Below are 18,742 nucleotides of genomic sequence, written 5' to 3'. Positions count from 1 at the left end.
CCCATACACCTGTTGACACTTACTAGTTAGCTTAATTTGTTTTCCAAACCCTAGAAAGTGTGCTACCCAAGAGGCGCCTGGGTGGCTCAGCCAGTTAAGCGCCCTGACTTTGGCTCAGGTCGTGATCTGACAGTTCATAAGTTCAAGCCCTACTTCGGGCTCTGTGCTGACAGCTCAGAGCCTGGAGCCTGCTTCCCATTCTGTGTCTCCCTGTCTCTCTGCCCCTTCCCTGCTTACTCTCTTAAAAATAAACATGAAGAAAAGAAAAGAAAACATGCTACACAAGAACCTCCCCAGTACCAAGATCTACCACCCATGTGGATCCCACCCTTTCTGGATTAATACTTCTCGTTACAAACCAACACAGCCACATCTGGTACACATCCATGCCGTCGGGGTTAGAACCGGAAGCATCACTGGCCGACGGCCCCGATCTGACGAAGTCTGCCGGTATCTCTCGCATCACCGTGAAACAAGACAGCAGCACTCAACTCACGGAAGCCGAGGTCAATATGATTTTATTTAAAAATTCGCAAAGCTGAAGGAGGAGCCTGATCTCTTGTTAAAAGAAAGCAATTTTCACAGTATATATTTCACCATCCTAGCTTTGTGTTGAATCGTAACAAGAAAGGAAGTTTCTGTTCAGTCCTCACTCGGGCACACACAGCCGGGTGCTCGGGATCTTGCAGGAGAACACACTCCCTGGGCTGAACTCCCAGGAGAGCCCCGCACCGTGTGGGCCGCCCGTCTGTTCCAGGCAAACACGCCAGGTCTTACTTTCACTGCTCTACACCGCGTTCTGAAAATCCCTAAAGTTGAGAACTGTGAAAGGATTCCTTAACTCACGGCCTGCAACAAACCCACCTACTTTTTAAGTCCTGACAGTTACAAGTATACAGTACTTGAAACATATAAGATGTTCCACATCTAATGGAACAGCTCGCATAGTGAAAAATTAGGTCAAGTAACATGCTTTCATGTCTTAAACCGTTACTTAACCTGACGTGACTGAGACAAGATATGCAGCGTTGTCTTGCGCGTGGTGTTATAGCCTCCTACCGAAGACGGCTACTTGGTGGTCAAAAAATAAATAAAAAAGGGAGAAGAAACCATATACACTGATACATAATGATGCCTATAGGGACTGTCCTGTTTTAAATTTTGTTACTGAAATTAAGCCTGGAAGAAGGAAGCGAAAGAAAGGCCTACAAAAGCAACACCCATGTTGTTTTAAATGATGAGGTAGATTTTTTTTTCCTATGCAGTAAAGTGAACAAAAAATGCATACAACTTTCAAATCTTTTTTAAAAAAACAAGCTCAGGTTACAGCCCATTTCACAAACGAGACATTTAGAGACCATGAGGTGGCGAGGTCACTCGCAGGCAGGCTCTGTGCTTGGTGCGGAGCTCGGAGCTTCAACGATCAGTCTTGGATCAATCAACTCTCTCCAAAAAACAGTGATCTGAGGAAAAACGTAAAATTATTTGGGTTAGAGGCTTCATTTTGAGGCTTTGGTTGGTTAACAACTTCAGTCGAGTCTATTTCCATTTGTGCAGAATGCCCGGAGCCCTGGACCGATGCGAGTCCCAGTGAGTGAGTTCAATCAGGGCAGAAGAACTTGTACCTAGAAGGCATCTGCACTTTACGTTATGCACACTGTACCTTCTTTCATTCGGAGCAGGGGGTGGTGGGGAGGGGCACGGGGCAGTGGTTACAAAGGGGCACGAGGGTTTGCCCAAGAGGACCCCGTGGTTGGGCGGCCCCCGCACCCCCCCACCTGCTGCTGTTCCCGGCTGGCGCAGCGCTGCCTAAAGCCGAGCTACTTCACAAGGCGCACAGTCGGCCCGTGCGGGCGAATCACGAGGGCCATCTAGTGTCACGGACAGGTAATTACAGGCTCCGCTTCAGGCCCGGGTGTAACAGGGCACAGAGAGAGGAAAGCTTCCAAGGCTTACTTTTCCAATGTATTTTCCAAGGATACATTTCAACAAAAAAGTGCAGAGCCATCCGCTGCAAATCAAGAAGTACAGGCGATGTGGCCAAATCTGCTGATCCTACCACAGACCCTAAAAACGTGTTTGGGGAATAAATCCCTAGGAGTGTCATCTATCCTAAAGACAAAGCAAACCAGTCTGGTTAGGGTTTCTACAAGTTCACCTTTCAGATAAAATGCGAGTCTACAATACTGAGAGTTACAGAATAATACCTATAACATTTCAAATATAAACACCTTACGAGGAGGCATCTTCTTAAATATAAATCCTCGTCAGTTGGATGCTAGCTAGCACAGCCTAATCAGCAGCCATTGCCAGCCATGCTCTGGGAAGTCTGGCTGCCTAAAATCTCCAAACCATATACTTCCTCAAGTGGCAATTTAAGGATTTAAACAGAAGTCAAAAAACAGAATCATCATTCTTATGTCATTTTTCAAAACCATCTATGCTCTTAGAAGTCAGAATCAAGGAAAACACTTGGGAGGCAGGAATGACTGCATGGGGACACGATGGTGATTTCCAGGGGGCCGTTAATGTCCTATTTCTTTTACCTAGGTGCTGGTGACACGGGTATGTTCATTTGTGATCACCATTCAAGCTACATACGTATGCATATTGACAGATATCTACTTATCTGTCAATAAAGTTTTTGAAATACATTGTTCTACTGAAACCCTTATAGAACTATGAATTTATGCAACTCTGTAGTCTTAAATAAGACTCTGGTATTTGTGAACCTTGTCATGTAGGCTCTTTTGAGATCCAAGATGGTACCCTAACTTAGCACTTGGCACTGAACTCGCCACCCCGTAGGCAGACCCAAGATCCCAGGGCCTACATCATTTATGACTTTAATACAGGCAGTTCAGGAAGCTGCAGTGTCACCTTCCAGACCACCAGCAAGAGAGAGAATGGACGACCAAGCAATCCCAGGAAGAGAAGCGCGCCTACCTTCTTCTCCTGCGTCACAGCGTACTCCACGACCTCAGTCCCGTTTTCGTTGTGATAAACCAAATCAAATTTCCCAGGTTCTTTCGTGGCTGAAACCAGACGGTAGGAAGGAGAGACAGTAAGTCATTTCCCAGTAGTGAAAATGTTCCTCTACAGGGAACTTCTGTCATTAGAAAAACAACCACAAACAAATTGTCCGTTGATGTGGAAGACGGGCACGCACAGGAAAGCGTGGAGTGTTCAGTGACAGGAGACCCTCGGAAATACCCTGTGACAGCAGACGGCAGCTCCTGGGCCACTTACCAGAAACTATCTTCCCTTCATCACAGAGAAATAAGCTTGATACACTGTTATTATATTCCCGGAAAAGAACGTGTAACCATTAGATAATCCAACAGATAACTGACGTGGCTCAGCAGGTTAAGGTAATATGAATTCTGTAAACTTAGTATATTTTGCTTTGTCCTCAGACACTAAACATGCCTACTACTTGGCAATACAGCAACCCACTTTGCATGGTAGTGTGGGACCATAAAAATGACCATGCAGGCTGAAATCATGCAAAACAATCCAAATAATCAATGGAAAAAATAGGATTGCCATAATCAGATATTAAGACACTAAATTATCAAAACATTAAAACCTTTAATGTACAGAGAGATGAAAAAATAGTAAAACATTCATGTAGTACACTGTAATCTAAGATATCAAAAAGACCAAGAATTAGTGTTCTATTTCTTTGTAAGAAATTCATCAGCCCGCTCAGCTGACTCAGTTGGTAGAGCATGTAACTCTTGATCCCGGGATCATGAGTTCAAGCCCCATGTTGGGTGTAGAGATTATTTAAAAATTAAAATCTTAGAAAAAGAAAGAAAGAAAGAAACTTATCAAGGGTGGTTTGAACAATGCTTGCCTTCCTGTCACTTACCAACACAGGCCAGGAACGCTTACACCCTGCAGAACCGACAGACTCCTTTCTAGTGTGGATCAGCTTTCAGTATTTTTTCCTCTGAGATCTTGCCATCATTGTGGAATAAGTCTTAGAGCTTCTTTGTTTCTGTCTCACAACTGTGTGACGTTTTTGCTGATGTCATTTCTGGGACCTCTTTTTCCCTGTCATCACCACTACCTCCTTCCTTTATGCCAAGAAGCTCCCATAAACTACAGGGCCCATGGTTAGAGGTTTCTTCTAGCTCCATTTAAACTTCACGTGGGTGTCACCTCCAGAACTATCACTTTTTGTTTCTTTGTTGTACTTTCATCCCTGCCGACCAATTGCCTACCTCAATTACGCATTTTTGTAAGATGCCCTGTGGGTGGATCACTGAGGTACAAGACAGCACAGCCTCGTGCGACGCTGCGTATATGGGGACTGAGTAACAGGTGCATAGCGACTAATCACCGGGAGACTTGGAAGGAAGTGCCATGATTGGTCGCCGATCAGGATGGGCATCTGTCATTTGCATACTGACTTGTGGACTGAAGAACTAGCAGTACTTCATGTGCTATTCACAGGTAACAGGTGACATACCTAATGTCATTGGGAACTGGTGCACTAAAGTTCCTGTACATCAGAGCCATGCAAAGCGAGGACTCCTGTATTTCCATCAGTGAGCAGATAAAAGACTCTTCTAGAAGCCCCAGAGAAGAAAGGCTCTAATGGGGTGTTATCACTGTCAGTACCCGGCAAGCAGTGGTCAGGCTGTGTCGTGGAATCTGACCGGGGACAGATGTCTTTGCCCACCATTCTTAGGAAGACAGATTTCCTCAAAGGAAACCTAATCAGAAGAAAGGTCGAAAACCAATTTAAGTTATATCTAATCACTTATTTAACATTATAAAGGGAGTTTGTTGGAAAACCTTGTTAGCTGATTACTGTGTACTGGAGTTGTGAATCTTTTACTCACTGTATTATTTATACACAAAATATAATTAGCTGCCTTAGGGTCTGCTAAGATGAAGGGGTCTCCACTGGTCGGTGGCCCCTACAACACCCAAGTGAAGCCACATACAGTAAAACTCTCTTACTCTTAGATTTTAGAACCAACACTGGATGAGATGAATCAGGGATGACGCAGGAAACCACTTAAAATGATGTGTGAGTGTGTGCACATGTGTACTTTAGACATTTTATGTTGACTTAACACACAGATTCGCTCATTTGCGAATCTTTTGAAAGAGACCTGAGTAGGTCTTCGGAGGCCACTGACTAGAGTTATCTTTCCTTTATAAACTACGTACTTAATGTATGCCTGCAATTTCTACCATTTCCAGTTTTGAGTTTTTCTAAAGGGATGCAAGAATGCAAAATATTGCAAGGCAGCCTGAGTTCAGAACCTTCCTAGATTTTTACCAGATTCCTCCCAATCTCAGAACAGATCCACCTACACGACTGAAAAGTAAATTTCTTAGTTACACTCCTGGGTCGGCATTCAGCTTGGGTTTCACAGAAATTATTCTTTTTGCAATCAGTGTACATTAGTTTATGTAACTTTTATGAAACGGCATATTTACAGGAATAAGAACAACTTGCCTAACAGCTTTGGAATCAAACCCATAGCGGACACACACCTCCACCAGGGCTGCTCTGTGCACACGGGGGTAGTGGACAGTCAGTCACAGAGGCCAAGTGGGAGGGCGGCTCCTGTGCGTAAAAGCTATTGAGAAACCCAGGTAGAATAAAGAGACTACATTTTCAAATTCTTTTCTCTAAGACTTACCAGGTAAGGATGAAAGAATTTCTATATCTACTTGCTGGGTGTCTGGATTGTGGCTTAATATTTTTCCTTCCTTTCAAAAATAAAAGTCCAAGTCAAAAACCAACAGGGGAAACATTGTGAATACACTAAAACCACTGAATTATACACTTTCAAATGGTTTATACGCTTTCAAATGGTTAAAATGGTGAATTTTACATTGTATACATTTTATCTCAATATTAAAACAGTTTTTAAACTAAATCAGCATGTAGGAGAGAGAAACCGCCCACACACCAAGCCAGTGTCTGCCTGGTCTACATCATCCAGGGTCAGGTACCACAAGTAGGGACAGCGCCTAGAGCCCCAAGTCTGCTAATTGTTCAAACTGGCCAACCCTAAACTGCTCCCCCAGCCCCCTGGCCCGTCCCAAGGAAACCCCAATAAAGGCCCTGCCCGGGCTTTCTCTTCACTCCTGTCTCTGCCTCCGGATGACACGCCGGTGCTTTCCTCTGGGGCCCTGCACGGCGTGGCATTCCCCTGCCTCGGGAAACGTGAGCAATAAATTCTTCTTTCATCACACTGGCTTCTGTGGCATCGCTCAGCCACCTTTGTCAGTTAAAATCCCACAGGTAGGTACGTACACATGAGACAGGGTCGAGCGTGGAGACTACGCTCTTTGAAGACAGATGTGACTTTTGAAGACAAGCTTCAGGAATAAAGCCGGTGATCAAGCTAGATAACAGCACTTGAGGTCAAAGCCAAAAAAGTGGGACTATTTTCACTCTCCAAATGGTTTTGAAAATCATTTGTAGGAAGTTCTAAATACTGGGAAAGTAAGAAAATAGCTTTCCAGGGTAAGAACTATGATGACCACGATGGATTTTAATATGCATTAAAAAGAATCAGTATCGTGGCTCAGTTAGGTGAGTGTCCAACTCTTGATTACGGTTTAGGTTGTGATCCCACGGTCATGCGATCGAGCCCCGTGTCGGGCTCTGAGCTGAGTGTGGAGCCTGCTTAAGATTCACCCCTAACCCCCTTCTTATTCTGCCCCTCTCCTCAACTCATGCACTGTCTCTCTAAAATTAAAAAAACAATAATAAAACAAAAAAATTAACAAAATCAGTATCCTCTAGAATCGTAATGTGTAGAGGCTGTAGAACATAGCAGTTCTATATTTCTATCTCCTCGTCCATCACAGCATTAGTTTTTGATGGTGAGCTGAGAAAACACCCTGGTTTGCCCAAGACAAGTCCACTTACATTTTCTTCCAGGACAACTGTTACTGTGATATTAATCCTTTTCACACACAAGTATCTTGCCTTAGATGATAAATCATATGTCACGTGTACAAAGCGGCCAAGATGAAAAAGGTGAGAAGACACCAGTTACCCAGAACTGACCCGCCTTCTAGCTTGCTTTTGAGGAAAGGTTCTTACCGAGATATTAAAAGACTTCCAAGGTTTGAAAAAAGTTCTCCAAGACATCAACTCATTTTTTTTAATGGACTTATATTCTGTATATTTCATAAAAATTTAAAAAAAAGCAACTGTGCATTCAACACAGTTTTGAATGGATGGAAAAGGAAGGGACCATCTAACTCAGTAATCCCACGGATGGGGTCAGGCTTTCACTGAATTGTGATAAAGCACGTGCCAATGTGAGGTCCCATACAGATGCTAAGTGAGTAAATTCCAAGGGTAGTACTTGTGAATTACCTGTAATGAGCGATAAGGGGCCACTTTAGACCTAAGAATCTGCAGTAATTCACAATTATATAAAATAGATTCCTATGATGAAAGCAATCAAATTTTCTGGCTGAGGGCTATTTAGTATTTTCTTCCAAAGTTTAGGATCCTGGGAGAGTGGCATTCAAATAAGCTTGTGTATGTCTATGCTGGTTAGAAAAACATGACTTAAAAAAAAAATTAACCTTGTCAGTATTCTACATTCTTCCCCAAATGTAAGGAAAATAACACCAGGGGCTCCACAGTGATCCTGTTAAAAAGTTTACATCTTGATAATGCTTCCATTTTCTACATTTACTGAAAATAAATGAAAATTATTCATATTAGCAGTATTAAATATGACCTTAGCTTCTTTAATACACTGACACTTAGTTATTGTTAAATAAAAAGCCTTACCTTGTAGTCGGAGACATCAGGAGAATAATCAGATGTCAGCTCCAAAAGCTAAAAGAGAAGAAAGAGCCCACAATTATACAAACTTGGCAGTTCTGCTCCCCGGCCCGAGAAAACGGGCAGTGGCGGGGTGCCCCTCCACCCCCTACCATGGCCTGTGGCGAAACAGAGGTTCTATGGGAGAGGTTTCTTTGGTTTGGGGGTGGCGAGGGGCTGGTGACATCTAGAGCTTTTCTTAACTGAGCGCTTGCTAGGTTCCACACACCAGGCTCAGCCATTTTTATTCATTCAGAAAACAGTAAGTAGGGGCGCCTGGGTGGCCAGTCAGTTAAGCGTCTGACTTTGGCTCAGGTCATGATATCGCGGTTCATGGGTTCCCATGTCAGGCTCTGTGCTGAAGGCTCAGAGCCTGGAGCCTGTCTTCACATTCTGTGTCTCCCTCTCTCTTTGCCCCTCCCCTGCTCATGCTGTCTCTCTCTCTTAAAAAAAAAAAAAAAAGAAAAGAAAACAGTAAGTAGGCACTTACTACATGCTAGGCACAACAACAGGACAGAAAGGATCTGGAAAGGGTCTACGTACATACATGGATATAATCCTGACCTGCCGATGAGGAAGTTTATTTGGAGGGAGAAAAATCTTTTCTGGGGTAATTGTAGTTGTTCTAAAATATACCTTAAATGCAATCTTTTCTCCAACTTGCGGGGCAGCTGCTAACAGCGGTAACAAACTGTAGTCCTTCTTGTGTGTCTCTACCGGGTTCTGAAAGACAGCGTTAGCCACATGACTTTGTTACTGGTGGAAACCGTGGGGCCGTGACATCAACTGCAGACACAGCCCACGGGCCCGGCGGAGGAGGCACGCTCCTGGTAAACGATACTTGCCTGGATGATAGTAGAGGAGTTTGTTACCGCTTCATTTAATTGCTGGTGCTTCTGATACTCAGGGTTTCTATTTAACACAAAGGACGCAGCTTGCCCTCGGCCTCGGCCTCGGCCTCTGCCCCGCATACCCCGACCCCTAGCTCCCTTCCAAGAGAGAAGGTCCTCTCCTCGCCCCCAGCCTCTTCCCAAACCAGTGGGGAGAGTCACGTTGGGAGGGGGCCCGGGAGGAGCCTGTCTGGCACCGCGTGCGTCGGACAGCTTCCAGCCGGCAGCGTTTGGGGTCTGCACGCACGGCCCCGGGCCTGGACAGCCTCTTCCTGCAAAGAGGCCTATGGACTTTAGGGGCCCCACAGGGCGCTCTGGGGTCCTCTTCAACACCATGCACTCGTCGTCTGACTCCGAGCTGGAGTCCGAACTAGAAGATGATGCTCTGGTCATCTTGCTCTTGATGGCCGCAGAGGTGAAGCCGGTTTTGGCGGCCACTTTGCTTGCAGTTGTGTTTTTTGTCGAGGGCCCTTCCTTCGATAACTCAGGGGATGTTTTCTCTGAGGAATGATTTCTGACCTCCACGATGGCATTGCTGGGACCGTCACTAGTGGACTCGTGATAAGACTCAGACTCTGAGGAGGAAATGGGGCTGTCCTTCGGACAGACGCCTGCGCCACCTTTCCTTTTGGCTTTGACGACGCTGTTCCTAGCAGGTGCACCTTTCAGAGGGCCGCAGTTCGAGCCGGCCCAGTCCTTCGCCGTCCGCGCTTTAGAAGACCTAGAGTTCTTTGTCTGTCTTTTAAGTTCGCATCTCTCCTTTCTCTTTGGTGATTTCCTTTTGGTTTCTTCGTCATTACCGTCCACTACACTACACGTGGCTTTGTTTTTCCTCTTGTTTTTGTTCCTCACACTCTGATCTGTGACGGCTTTGGGTTCTAGGTCCAAGGTCTTCTCATCGTTACTGTTCTCTTGCCTCTTCCAATGCTTCTTGGAATATTTGTAATCTACTTCAGTTTCTTCACCCTCCTCCCAGTTAAATGCCCTCTTCTTTGCTTTTTTAGGTAACAAATGACTATCGTCACCATTCTTGACTGTTACTGTATTCTCCGCAGTTTCTCTCTCTTCTAATTTAACTCTAGCAAAACAAGAAAGAAAGCTACAGTGAGTATTCACAGACATGTCACCAGGACACAATTATTTACCGGGATGGCTGTACACTGTCCCGGTCATCAATTAAAAAAATGTCAAATCACTTCAGGACGAATGACTCTTTTTGACAAAATGGTCTATGTGGCATCATTTAGAGTCAACTCTCAAGTGACTAGTTTTATTTATTGAATATTGACTACCTCCCAAATGACTTCTAGACATTTCCTCTAATCTAAATGCCACCATGAAGTAGGTAGCCTTCATTTTAAAACAGATCACAAAATTACAGTTTAGACAAGTAGCCTCCCCACAATCCACAGTTAATAGGCAGCAGAGATGGGATTCAAACCTCAGTTTGTCTAACTCCAAAGTTCACAATCTCTCCACTCTATCATGCCGCCTACCCCAGATGGTGATACTGCGGAGTATCCATTTTTTATTTTTTAAATGTTTATTTTATCTTGAGAGAGAGAAGCACACATGTGGCGTGGAGTGGGGTTTGGGCAGAGGAAGAGAAAGAGAGAATCCCAAGCAGGCTCCACACTGTTACTACAGAGCCCTGACGTGGGGCTGGATCCCACAAACCGTGAGATCCTGGCCTGAGCCGAAATCAAGAGTTGTTGGGGCCCAGTAGGCCAAAAAACCTCCCACATAGCAACCGCTGAAGGCTCTGCCTCCAGGGCGCAGGAGAACTATTTGGGAAGTTGTGGAACAAGTCGAGAGACTGTGAAACAACATTTGGCTTCCTGGGCCGCACGTGTAGCTTCTATTCATCCTGTACGTGATTTTCTGGTTTCTTTGTAAAGAGGCATATACTTTTAGGCTTTGAATCAACTTGGGTCAGTTAGTGATGCCAGCCCTCCCCTTACTTTGCTTTCTAGCTCTTGGTCTGCTGTTGGGAGTAAACGCAGAATTTAGGAAGAACTTCTAACAATTTATGTTCTCTGGGGTAGTGACAGCCATTGTAAAATTCCATGACAAGGAGACATTATTAATTTTACATGTCTCCTTGACTGGGTCATGGGAGCCCAGATATTTGGTTAAACATTGTTCTGGGTTTGTCTGTGAGGGTGTTTCTAGAATGGGTAGACTAACGCCTGGATGGCTCAGTCAGTTAAGCAGCTGACTTCGGTTCACAGAATGATCTCATGGTTTGTGGGTTCAAGCCCCACGTCAGGTTCTGTGCGGACAGCTCAGAGCCTGGAACCTGCTTCGAATTCTGGGTCTCCATCTCTCTCTGTCCCTCCCCCACTCAGCTCTGTCTCTCTCTGTCTCCAAAATAAATAAATATTAAAGAAAAAATTTTTGAATGGGTAGACTAAGCCAAGCAGATGGCCACCCCTATGTGAGTTGGCCTGACCCAAGCCACTGAAGGTCTGAACAGAATTCTCTCTCTCGACCCACCTGTCTGAGCTGGGACCTCAGCCCGCTCCCGCCTGCAGAACTTTGGCTCCCCTGGGTCCCAGGCCTTTGGACTCGGACTGGAACTTTATCATCGGTTCTCTTAGGTCGCTGGCTTGCAGACTATGAATCTTGGGACTTCTCAGCCTCGCTAATCTCTGAGCCAATTCCCTATAACAAATTCATATCTCTATATATTTGTTATATCCTATTGCTTCTGGTTTTCTGAAGAACCCTAACACACATTTCATCCAAAATTATTAAAGGAACTCTGTTGCTCCATGAACTGGCAACCGCTGATTCTAATATGTGCAGTCCAACGACAGAGAGCCGAGAGTGTCCCCCCTGTCAAGTACATGGCGGGTGCTAAAAACAGGCATTATACTTTTAATATGTTCATGTCCAGCTATATATTTCATCAAATATTTTTAGTAACCAGAGATGTATAATCATATTTTAAAATAAAGCACAATCGGTGAATGAGAATATATAAGCATGCTTTAAATTCTTTTAAGGGCCTGTAATATCGTAACACCTGATTTATCTCAATGCGGCAGTTGAAAATAACTCTCAGCCTGAGCCTGGGTGGCTCAGTCGGTTAAGCGTCTGACTTTGGCTGAGGTCATGATCTCGCGGTTTGTGGGTTCGAGCCCCTCATTGGGCTCTGTGTTGATAGCTCAGACCCTGGAGCCTGTCTTCAGATTCTGTGTCTCCGTCTCTCTCTGACCCTCCCCTGCTCACACACACACTCTCTCTCAAAAATGAATAAAACATTAAGTTAAAAAAAAAAAAGAATCCTCAATTATTCTTCAGGATACACAGACACATACAAAGCAAAGTCAAAACTACTGATATCAGGATAAAGAAGGAAGAAAAGAATAAACAATCAGAGATTTCGATTATAAAACTCCATCACCCTCTATTCCCAGGATGGATGTCAGCATCTAGCAGTGACGAAGTGATTCTTAAATGGGCAAAACCTAGCCCGGCATCCCGTGAATCTAAGAACTACTGGGGAACTTGAAACATACTGAGTTGTCCCTTGACATTCTTGACCACTTGTTTTACTTTCTAGCAATGCCGATTCAAGTTTCAATTTTAAAAAATGTTTAATGTTTATTTATTTTTGAGAAAGAGAGAGACAGAGACAGAGTACGAGTGTGGGGAGAGGCAGAGAGAGTGGGAGACACAGAATCCAAAGCAGGCTCCAGGCTCCGAGCTGTCAGCACAGAGCCCGATATGGGGCTCAAACCCACGAACTGTGAGATCATGCCCTGAGCTGAAGTTGGACACTTAACTGGCTGAGCCACCCAGGTGCTCCTCAAGTTTCAATTCTAAAGCAACCAGTTACGACCAAATTTTCCATCAAACTTTGAAAATGGTACCAAGACTCTGTCAGCAGTTTATTAAATCACTGGAACCCAGCACCTGCTGCCTTTCAGAGGCGCCTGCAAGACCATCATGCTTACAAAAGCCACCCTTGGCACCGTCTCTCCCATTCTCAAGACAGTGAATCCATGGATACTGATGTGAAGGTCTGACCTATGATGGCTGCCGCCTTATTCACTATCTGCTATTCCTGAGAATCATTTCTGTTTGGGACACATAAGACTAGAGACGAAATGCCACCCAGAGAATAAGAAACGGTGTACTTGGGTCTGCTGAGTGACCAATTCCTATCAGGGTGTGCACTTTCCCTGGCAATGTCCTTCATCTCCCTACTTGGATCACAGACAACAAATGTAGCCATCCTTGTACAAAGAGAAGTGAATTACCTATGCAATTAGCAATGAAAGAGATTTAATTCCAAGAAATTTCTAAAACAGACTCTCCACTGTTCATGCAAACTCTCTGTAGGGCAAGCTAGGTGATAGTATCAAAATGCAAGGTGCTCCCTTTTTATTTTTTAAGATGTATTTATTTCAGTAAACTCTTACACCCCCTGTGGGGCTTGAACTCAGACCCCAAGATCAAGAGTTACATGTTCTTTAGATTGAGCCGCCAAATGCCCCAAGGTGTCTCCTTTAAATGTGCAATTTATTTTCTTTCTTTGAATGTTTATTTATTTGGGGAGGAAGGGGCAGAGAGAGGGAGATAGAGGATCCCAAACTGGCTCTGTGCTGATAGCAGTGAGCCTGCTGTGGTGCTCGAACCCACGAACCACAAGATCATGACATAGGCCGAATTCGGATGCTCAATCAACTGAGCCACCCAGGCGCCCCCAAAATGTGCAATTTCACTCCTAGGAGTCTATTACACAGAGGTAAACCATGCCCAACTGCACCACCTGACTCCCACACCCACTGCCCGCCACACACTTTTGACTAAGGCCAAAGTGACTGGGTTCGAATCCTTGTTCTGCGATTTAAATTTTTAGACCATTACCTCGACCTTCCTCATTTGTAAAAATGTGGATAGTGCTAATAGTTTTAATACTCAGATGAGCTCTCATATATATTTAGGGCAGTGCCAGACTCAGAACAAGTATGATCCAAATGTTAACCCTAAGTTTTGTTAATGTGGTAAATGTTGTGGGTCCTCCCAGGGCAGGAGTTGGTGGGCTTTTCATCAATGTGTCCCATCAGATGGAGGTGAAATTCAACAAGGAGAGTAAACAGGAAGAACTGCAGTCTCTTTGGGTCCCCTCTGTTCCCTGCAGCCTCCCTCCCGTCTGGCGGTGGCATTATCACCTTCAGAGATAAAGCAACTTGACCAAGGGGACACGGCTAATGAGTCATGACGCAAGCCCAGGGTTCTGACTCCAGACCTTGAATTCTTAATCCCGCTGCTCTCTTCCCTTTCACGCAATACTAGAAAAAAGGAACTCCTGTATTTTTGCACAAATACAGACCTGTACAACCCTTCTGGAGGCCAGTGTGACAGTATTTTAAATGTTAAAATCTGGGGGCGCCTGGGTGGCTCAGTCGGGTAAGCGTCCAGCTTGGGCTCAGGTCATGATCTGGTGGTTCGTGGGTTCGAGCCCCGCATCGGGCTCTGTGCTGACACTAGCTCAGAGCCTGGAGCCTGCTTTGGATTCTGTGTCTCCCTCTCTCTCTGACCCTCTCCTGCTCGCACTATCTCTCTGTCTCTCAAAAATAAATTAAAAAAATTAAAAAAACTTGTTTTAATCTGGCCAAGGAGTACCTCTTCCTGCAGAGTCACTGCTCAAGCACAAGACCCACAAGGGCACCCCCTGCAGTGTCTGCCAGGGGAAACCAGACATCAGCTGCCGTGGGGGCGGGGACGCCCGGCCGACTCTGTTGGTAGAACATGTGACTCTCAATCTCAGGGCTGGGACTTTGAGCCCACGTTGGATGTAGAAATTACTTAAAAATAAAATCTTAAAAAACAAACAAAACAAAACAAAACTGCCATGGTCTAAGTGTTTGTGTCCCCACAAAATTCATGTTGAAATCCTAGCTGCCAATGGGATGGGATTAGGAAGTGGGGACTTGGGAAGGTGTAGAGGTCATGAGCGTGGACCCCTCATGACCGGAATTAGTGCTCTTACAAGAGACCCTATAACACTCTCTAGTCCCTTCTACCACGTGAGGGCACAGTGAGAAGGGGCCATCTATGAACCAGAAAGCAAGCCTCAGTAGGCACCAAATCTGCTACTACCTTGATCTTGGACTCCCCAGTCTCTGAACGGTAAGAAATTAATTTAAATTTATTTTTTAATGTTTACTTTTGAGAGAAAGAGACAGAGCACGAGCAGGGGAGAGGCAGAGAAAGAAAGGAAGAAACAGAATCCAAAGCAGGCTCCAGCCTCTGAGCTGTGAGCACAGAGCCCTACACGGGGTTCGAACTGATGAATCTCGATCATGACCTGAGCCCAAGTTGGAAGCTTAACCAACTGAGCCACCCAGGTGCTCCAATTTCTGTTGTTTATAAGGTACCCAGTTTATGGTATGTTTATTATAACATCCATTAGTAAGAGGTTGGTTAAATAAATTTACATGTCGTGTAAAAGAATATTACACGGCATTTAAAAGAATCACATAAGGGCACCTGGGTGGCTCATGCTCTTGATTTTGACTCAGGTCAGGATCCCAGGGTCATGGGATTGAGCCCTGTGTCGGGCTCCACACTGAGCACGGAATCTACTTAAGATTCTCTCTCTCCCTCTCCCCCTCTCACCAGCTCACGCACTCTGTCTAAAATAAAAAAAAATTTTTTTAATAAATTTAAAATTAAAAAAAAAAAGAATGATGTACATCACTTACTATATACACTAAGATAAAAGATACCCAAGATATGTTAGGTAAAAAAGTGAGGTGCAGGGGTACCTGGCTGGCTCAGTCAGTTGAGCATCGGACTCCTAATTTTGGCTCAGGTCATGATCCCAGGGTCATGGGGTCCGAGTCCTACGGGGCTCCTTGCTCAGCAACAGAACTTAAGATTCTCTCTCTCCCTCAGGGTGCCTGGATGGCTCAGTCAGTTAAGCATCTAACTCTTGATTTTGGTTCTGGTCATGATCTCATGATTTATGAGTTCAAGCCCCTTGGGCTCCGCACTGGCAATGTGCAGCCTGCTAGGGATTCTCTCTCTCCCACTCTCTCTGCCCTTCCCGGGCTCTCTCTCTCTCTCTGCCCCTCCCCCACTGGCACTCGCTTTCTCTCTCTAAAATAAAATTTAATAAAAAAGGTGCAGGGCAATATATGTATTATAATGGCATGTGTATTTAAAGTATGTTTGCATGTGTATGGGAAAAAATCCAGGAAGATAGAGCCCAAACTTAACTGAGGATACTTCTAGAAAGTGGGGTATGGGAAGAGTATGTGAGAAGAGAAATAAGGGACTGTTTACCTTGCGCTATTTTGAAGTATAAATTTTTTTCGTCTGCCAAAGCAGATGAAGTGGGGGCTTAAGAGAATGGGCCGCGAGGAAATGGCCATGGCATAGCAGTGCGGAGAAGCCCCCCAGGCTTGCAAGGACCCCCAGCTCACCTGTCCCCACTGGACTCAGTTCTCCCAGCAGGCCCTACAGAACCCTTCTGCGGCCAGACGCTCCTCTTCACCAAGTCACACTAGCTTTTGCCTCTACAGCCGTCCTGGGCCACCCAACACTTCCTCTTCCTACACATCCTTCAAGGTACTGCAAAATTCCCCGACCACCTGTGTTTCATGAAGATCTCTCCCTTCTCAGCTGTCTCCTGCGCTTAGCAGCACAATCTAGTATAATTATCCAGGCCGACTGCCTGCATCGCACAAGAAGGTAATACACAAAAACATGAAACTAGTTATTTTGGTCTATTCCAACAACATTAGGAGCCTTTAAGAAAAGACATGAAGCTCTGATCTGTAGCTCTGAAGAAAGGTGAATCTACTGGGGGAAGACAGAATTACTGAAAACAGGAAACTGCAGAAACATACAAAAGTTTTACAAATTCAGTTTTCCCCCTAAGGTCTGCCCTACTGAAGCCCGTTGCAGAGATACTTCTTATCACGCACAATTATGCCTTTGAAGTGTTCAGGGGGGATTTGGTCTGCCATTGTGCTGTATTTATTTCTTAGAACGGCTGTCATCATTTGCTTTTGACATTGTTAACTTCATTATAAAGAGTGTAATTCCCAGGTGATTCATTAATTGAGGTATAACTGCAGTTAGTGAGCAGCAAGTTATTAATTCGTTAGGCAGGGGATAGTTCAGAAAGTGAACTTAATGGGAGGGGGTGCAGTCTTGAGAACTGTAACATTTACGTAGTCCCTGAATTGCAGAAATAATGGAAAGCTATTTCGGTGAATAAAAAGGAAAAAAACCTCTTTTTGAAATGTGGACTATTTCAGATTGTCTTTAGAAACAACTAAACATTATTAGTAAATCACAGCATTCCCAATTAAAAAATTTTTAAAAATATTTTTATTTATTATTGAGACAGAGAGAAACAGCATGAATAGGGGAGGGAGAGAGAGAGAGAGGGAGACACAGAATCTGAAGCAGGCTCCAGGCTCTGAGCTGTCAGCACAGAGCCCGATGCGGGGCTCGAGCCCACGAAGCCTGAGATCATGACCTGAGCCGAAGTCGGCCACCTAACCGACTGAGCCACCCAGGCTCAGGATGCTGAGCCCCTCAGCATTCCCAATTTTAAGACACACACACAAAGATGTAGTAACTGTTCCAAATTGAATTCTGAAGAACATCTTATGAATCTGATGTGCTCTAAGGAAAAGAAGACAAAGAGCAAGCAGAGGAAGCAGCCTTGTTCACAAGTCTAGAATTAACGATTTGTACCTGAAGCTTTGAAAAGCAGCCCTGAAAAAAATCGTGCAAGATAAGAATCCAAACTGAAATGATCATGTCTTATCATTTTATTGAGATAAATCAACCACACGTGGGCAATTCATACCACAATGGCTCCTGGATACTCCCTTCTGTATCATTTTTTAATTGTATTTATTTATTAGTTTTTTGAGAGAGAGAGAGAGAGAGAGAGCGAGCGAGCGAGAGAGAGCGAGCAGGGAAAGGGCAAAGAGAGAGAGGGAGAGACAGAATCCCAAGTAGACTCTGCACTCTCGGCCGAGAGCCCTACTCCGGGCTCAATCTCAGGACTGTGAGATCATGACCTGAGCCAAGATCAAGAGTCAGTCGCTCAACTGACTAAGCCACCTAGGCGCCCCTCAGTATCATTTTTTTTAATTGAACAAGTTGTATTTGATTGTATTAAATTTTAATTGCTTAAAGCATACTTAAAACTATTTTCCAATTCACAACCCAAAAAGGTCCCAAACATCCACTTAAATGAACCATGAAACACCCAGGTGAGACAAGAATGACACCGCAAGTCTCAGGAGATCTGGCGGGAGCTTACTAACGCTAGGCAAGCTGCACGCTTTGAAGAAAACAGGGCCGTTCTAGTTGCCGGGGTCCCCTGCACCTGACCTTGCCAGCCGCCAGGGGAAGGCCGGGTCTCAGGCACAGCCGCACCACGCGCGTATAACACCGTGTCTGGCTAAGCGTGTGCCTGCTGCATCAGGGCTGCAAGAACCAGGCGCCCGGCCCAGGCTCCGGATCACTGTCTTTCCAAGTGTGGCCCACGAGCCGCTTGCCCAGGACACTCCGGAAAGGATGCGCCTCACCGGCCTAGACCAATCAGCATTCCCCCGGCTCACGGATGCGCGGCTTGACAGCCCCACCCCGCGCCCACTCCCCACTCCTCACCCACGCGCGGCCTCCAGAGGCCCGAGGCGCCCCGGACGTGCGCAGGCGCGTCGCCGGCCCGCCGGCCACCCCGCCACCCCCAGCCCTGCGCCTCGCGCACCTGAGGCAGTCGTTGTCCCGTACCAGGCGCGCGCTCTCGGCTGGGGGCAAAAGCCCCCCCTCCAAGTAGAGGCCCAGGATGGCCCCAGAACTGAAGCCGAAGCGCTGGCGGATGAGACTAATGAGATCCGTGACCACTCGGCATCTGTTCAAGTCGACGAGAAGCCAAAAGGCCGTGCAGTGCGGGGTAGCTGGCGGCGGATAATCAAATTGAAGCCGTAGCCTAACCGTCTCGGAGGCCGCCATCTTGCCCGTCGCTCAACGGAAGCCGAGAGAC

The 18,742-nt window shown here is 45.5% G+C and overlaps 1 protein-coding gene across 2 annotated transcripts; it reads right to left on the bottom strand.

The window, feature by feature from the left end:
* Positions 1-500: 500 nt before the first annotated feature.
* On the bottom strand, positions 501-18,742 carry COIL (coilin). Of its 2 annotated transcripts, XM_029928559.1 has the most exons (7): positions 18,467-18,741; positions 8,668-9,790; positions 8,459-8,545; positions 7,790-7,837; positions 5,667-5,736; positions 2,947-3,035; positions 501-1,463 (listed from the first exon to the last, which is right to left on the bottom strand). In XM_029928559.1, exons 1-7 carry the CDS (start codon positions 18,709-18,711, stop codon positions 1,374-1,376), a joined length of 1,752 nt encoding a protein of 583 aa, XP_029784419.1. In that variant the 5' UTR covers positions 18,712-18,741; the 3' UTR covers positions 501-1,373. The 2 variants fall into 2 exon arrangements, with proteins under 2 accessions (XP_029784419.1, XP_029784420.1); XM_029928560.1 differs by lacking the exon at positions 5,667-5,736 and having other exon boundaries at positions 1,376-1,463; positions 18,467-18,742.

The sequence above is a fragment of the Suricata suricatta genome, chromosome 17 (assembly GCF_006229205.1).
Source record: "Suricata suricatta isolate VVHF042 chromosome 17, meerkat_22Aug2017_6uvM2_HiC, whole genome shotgun sequence".
Classification (NCBI taxonomy): Eukaryota; Metazoa; Chordata; class Mammalia; order Carnivora; family Herpestidae; genus Suricata; species Suricata suricatta.
This window is presented reverse-complemented; position numbering and strand designations above follow the sequence as displayed.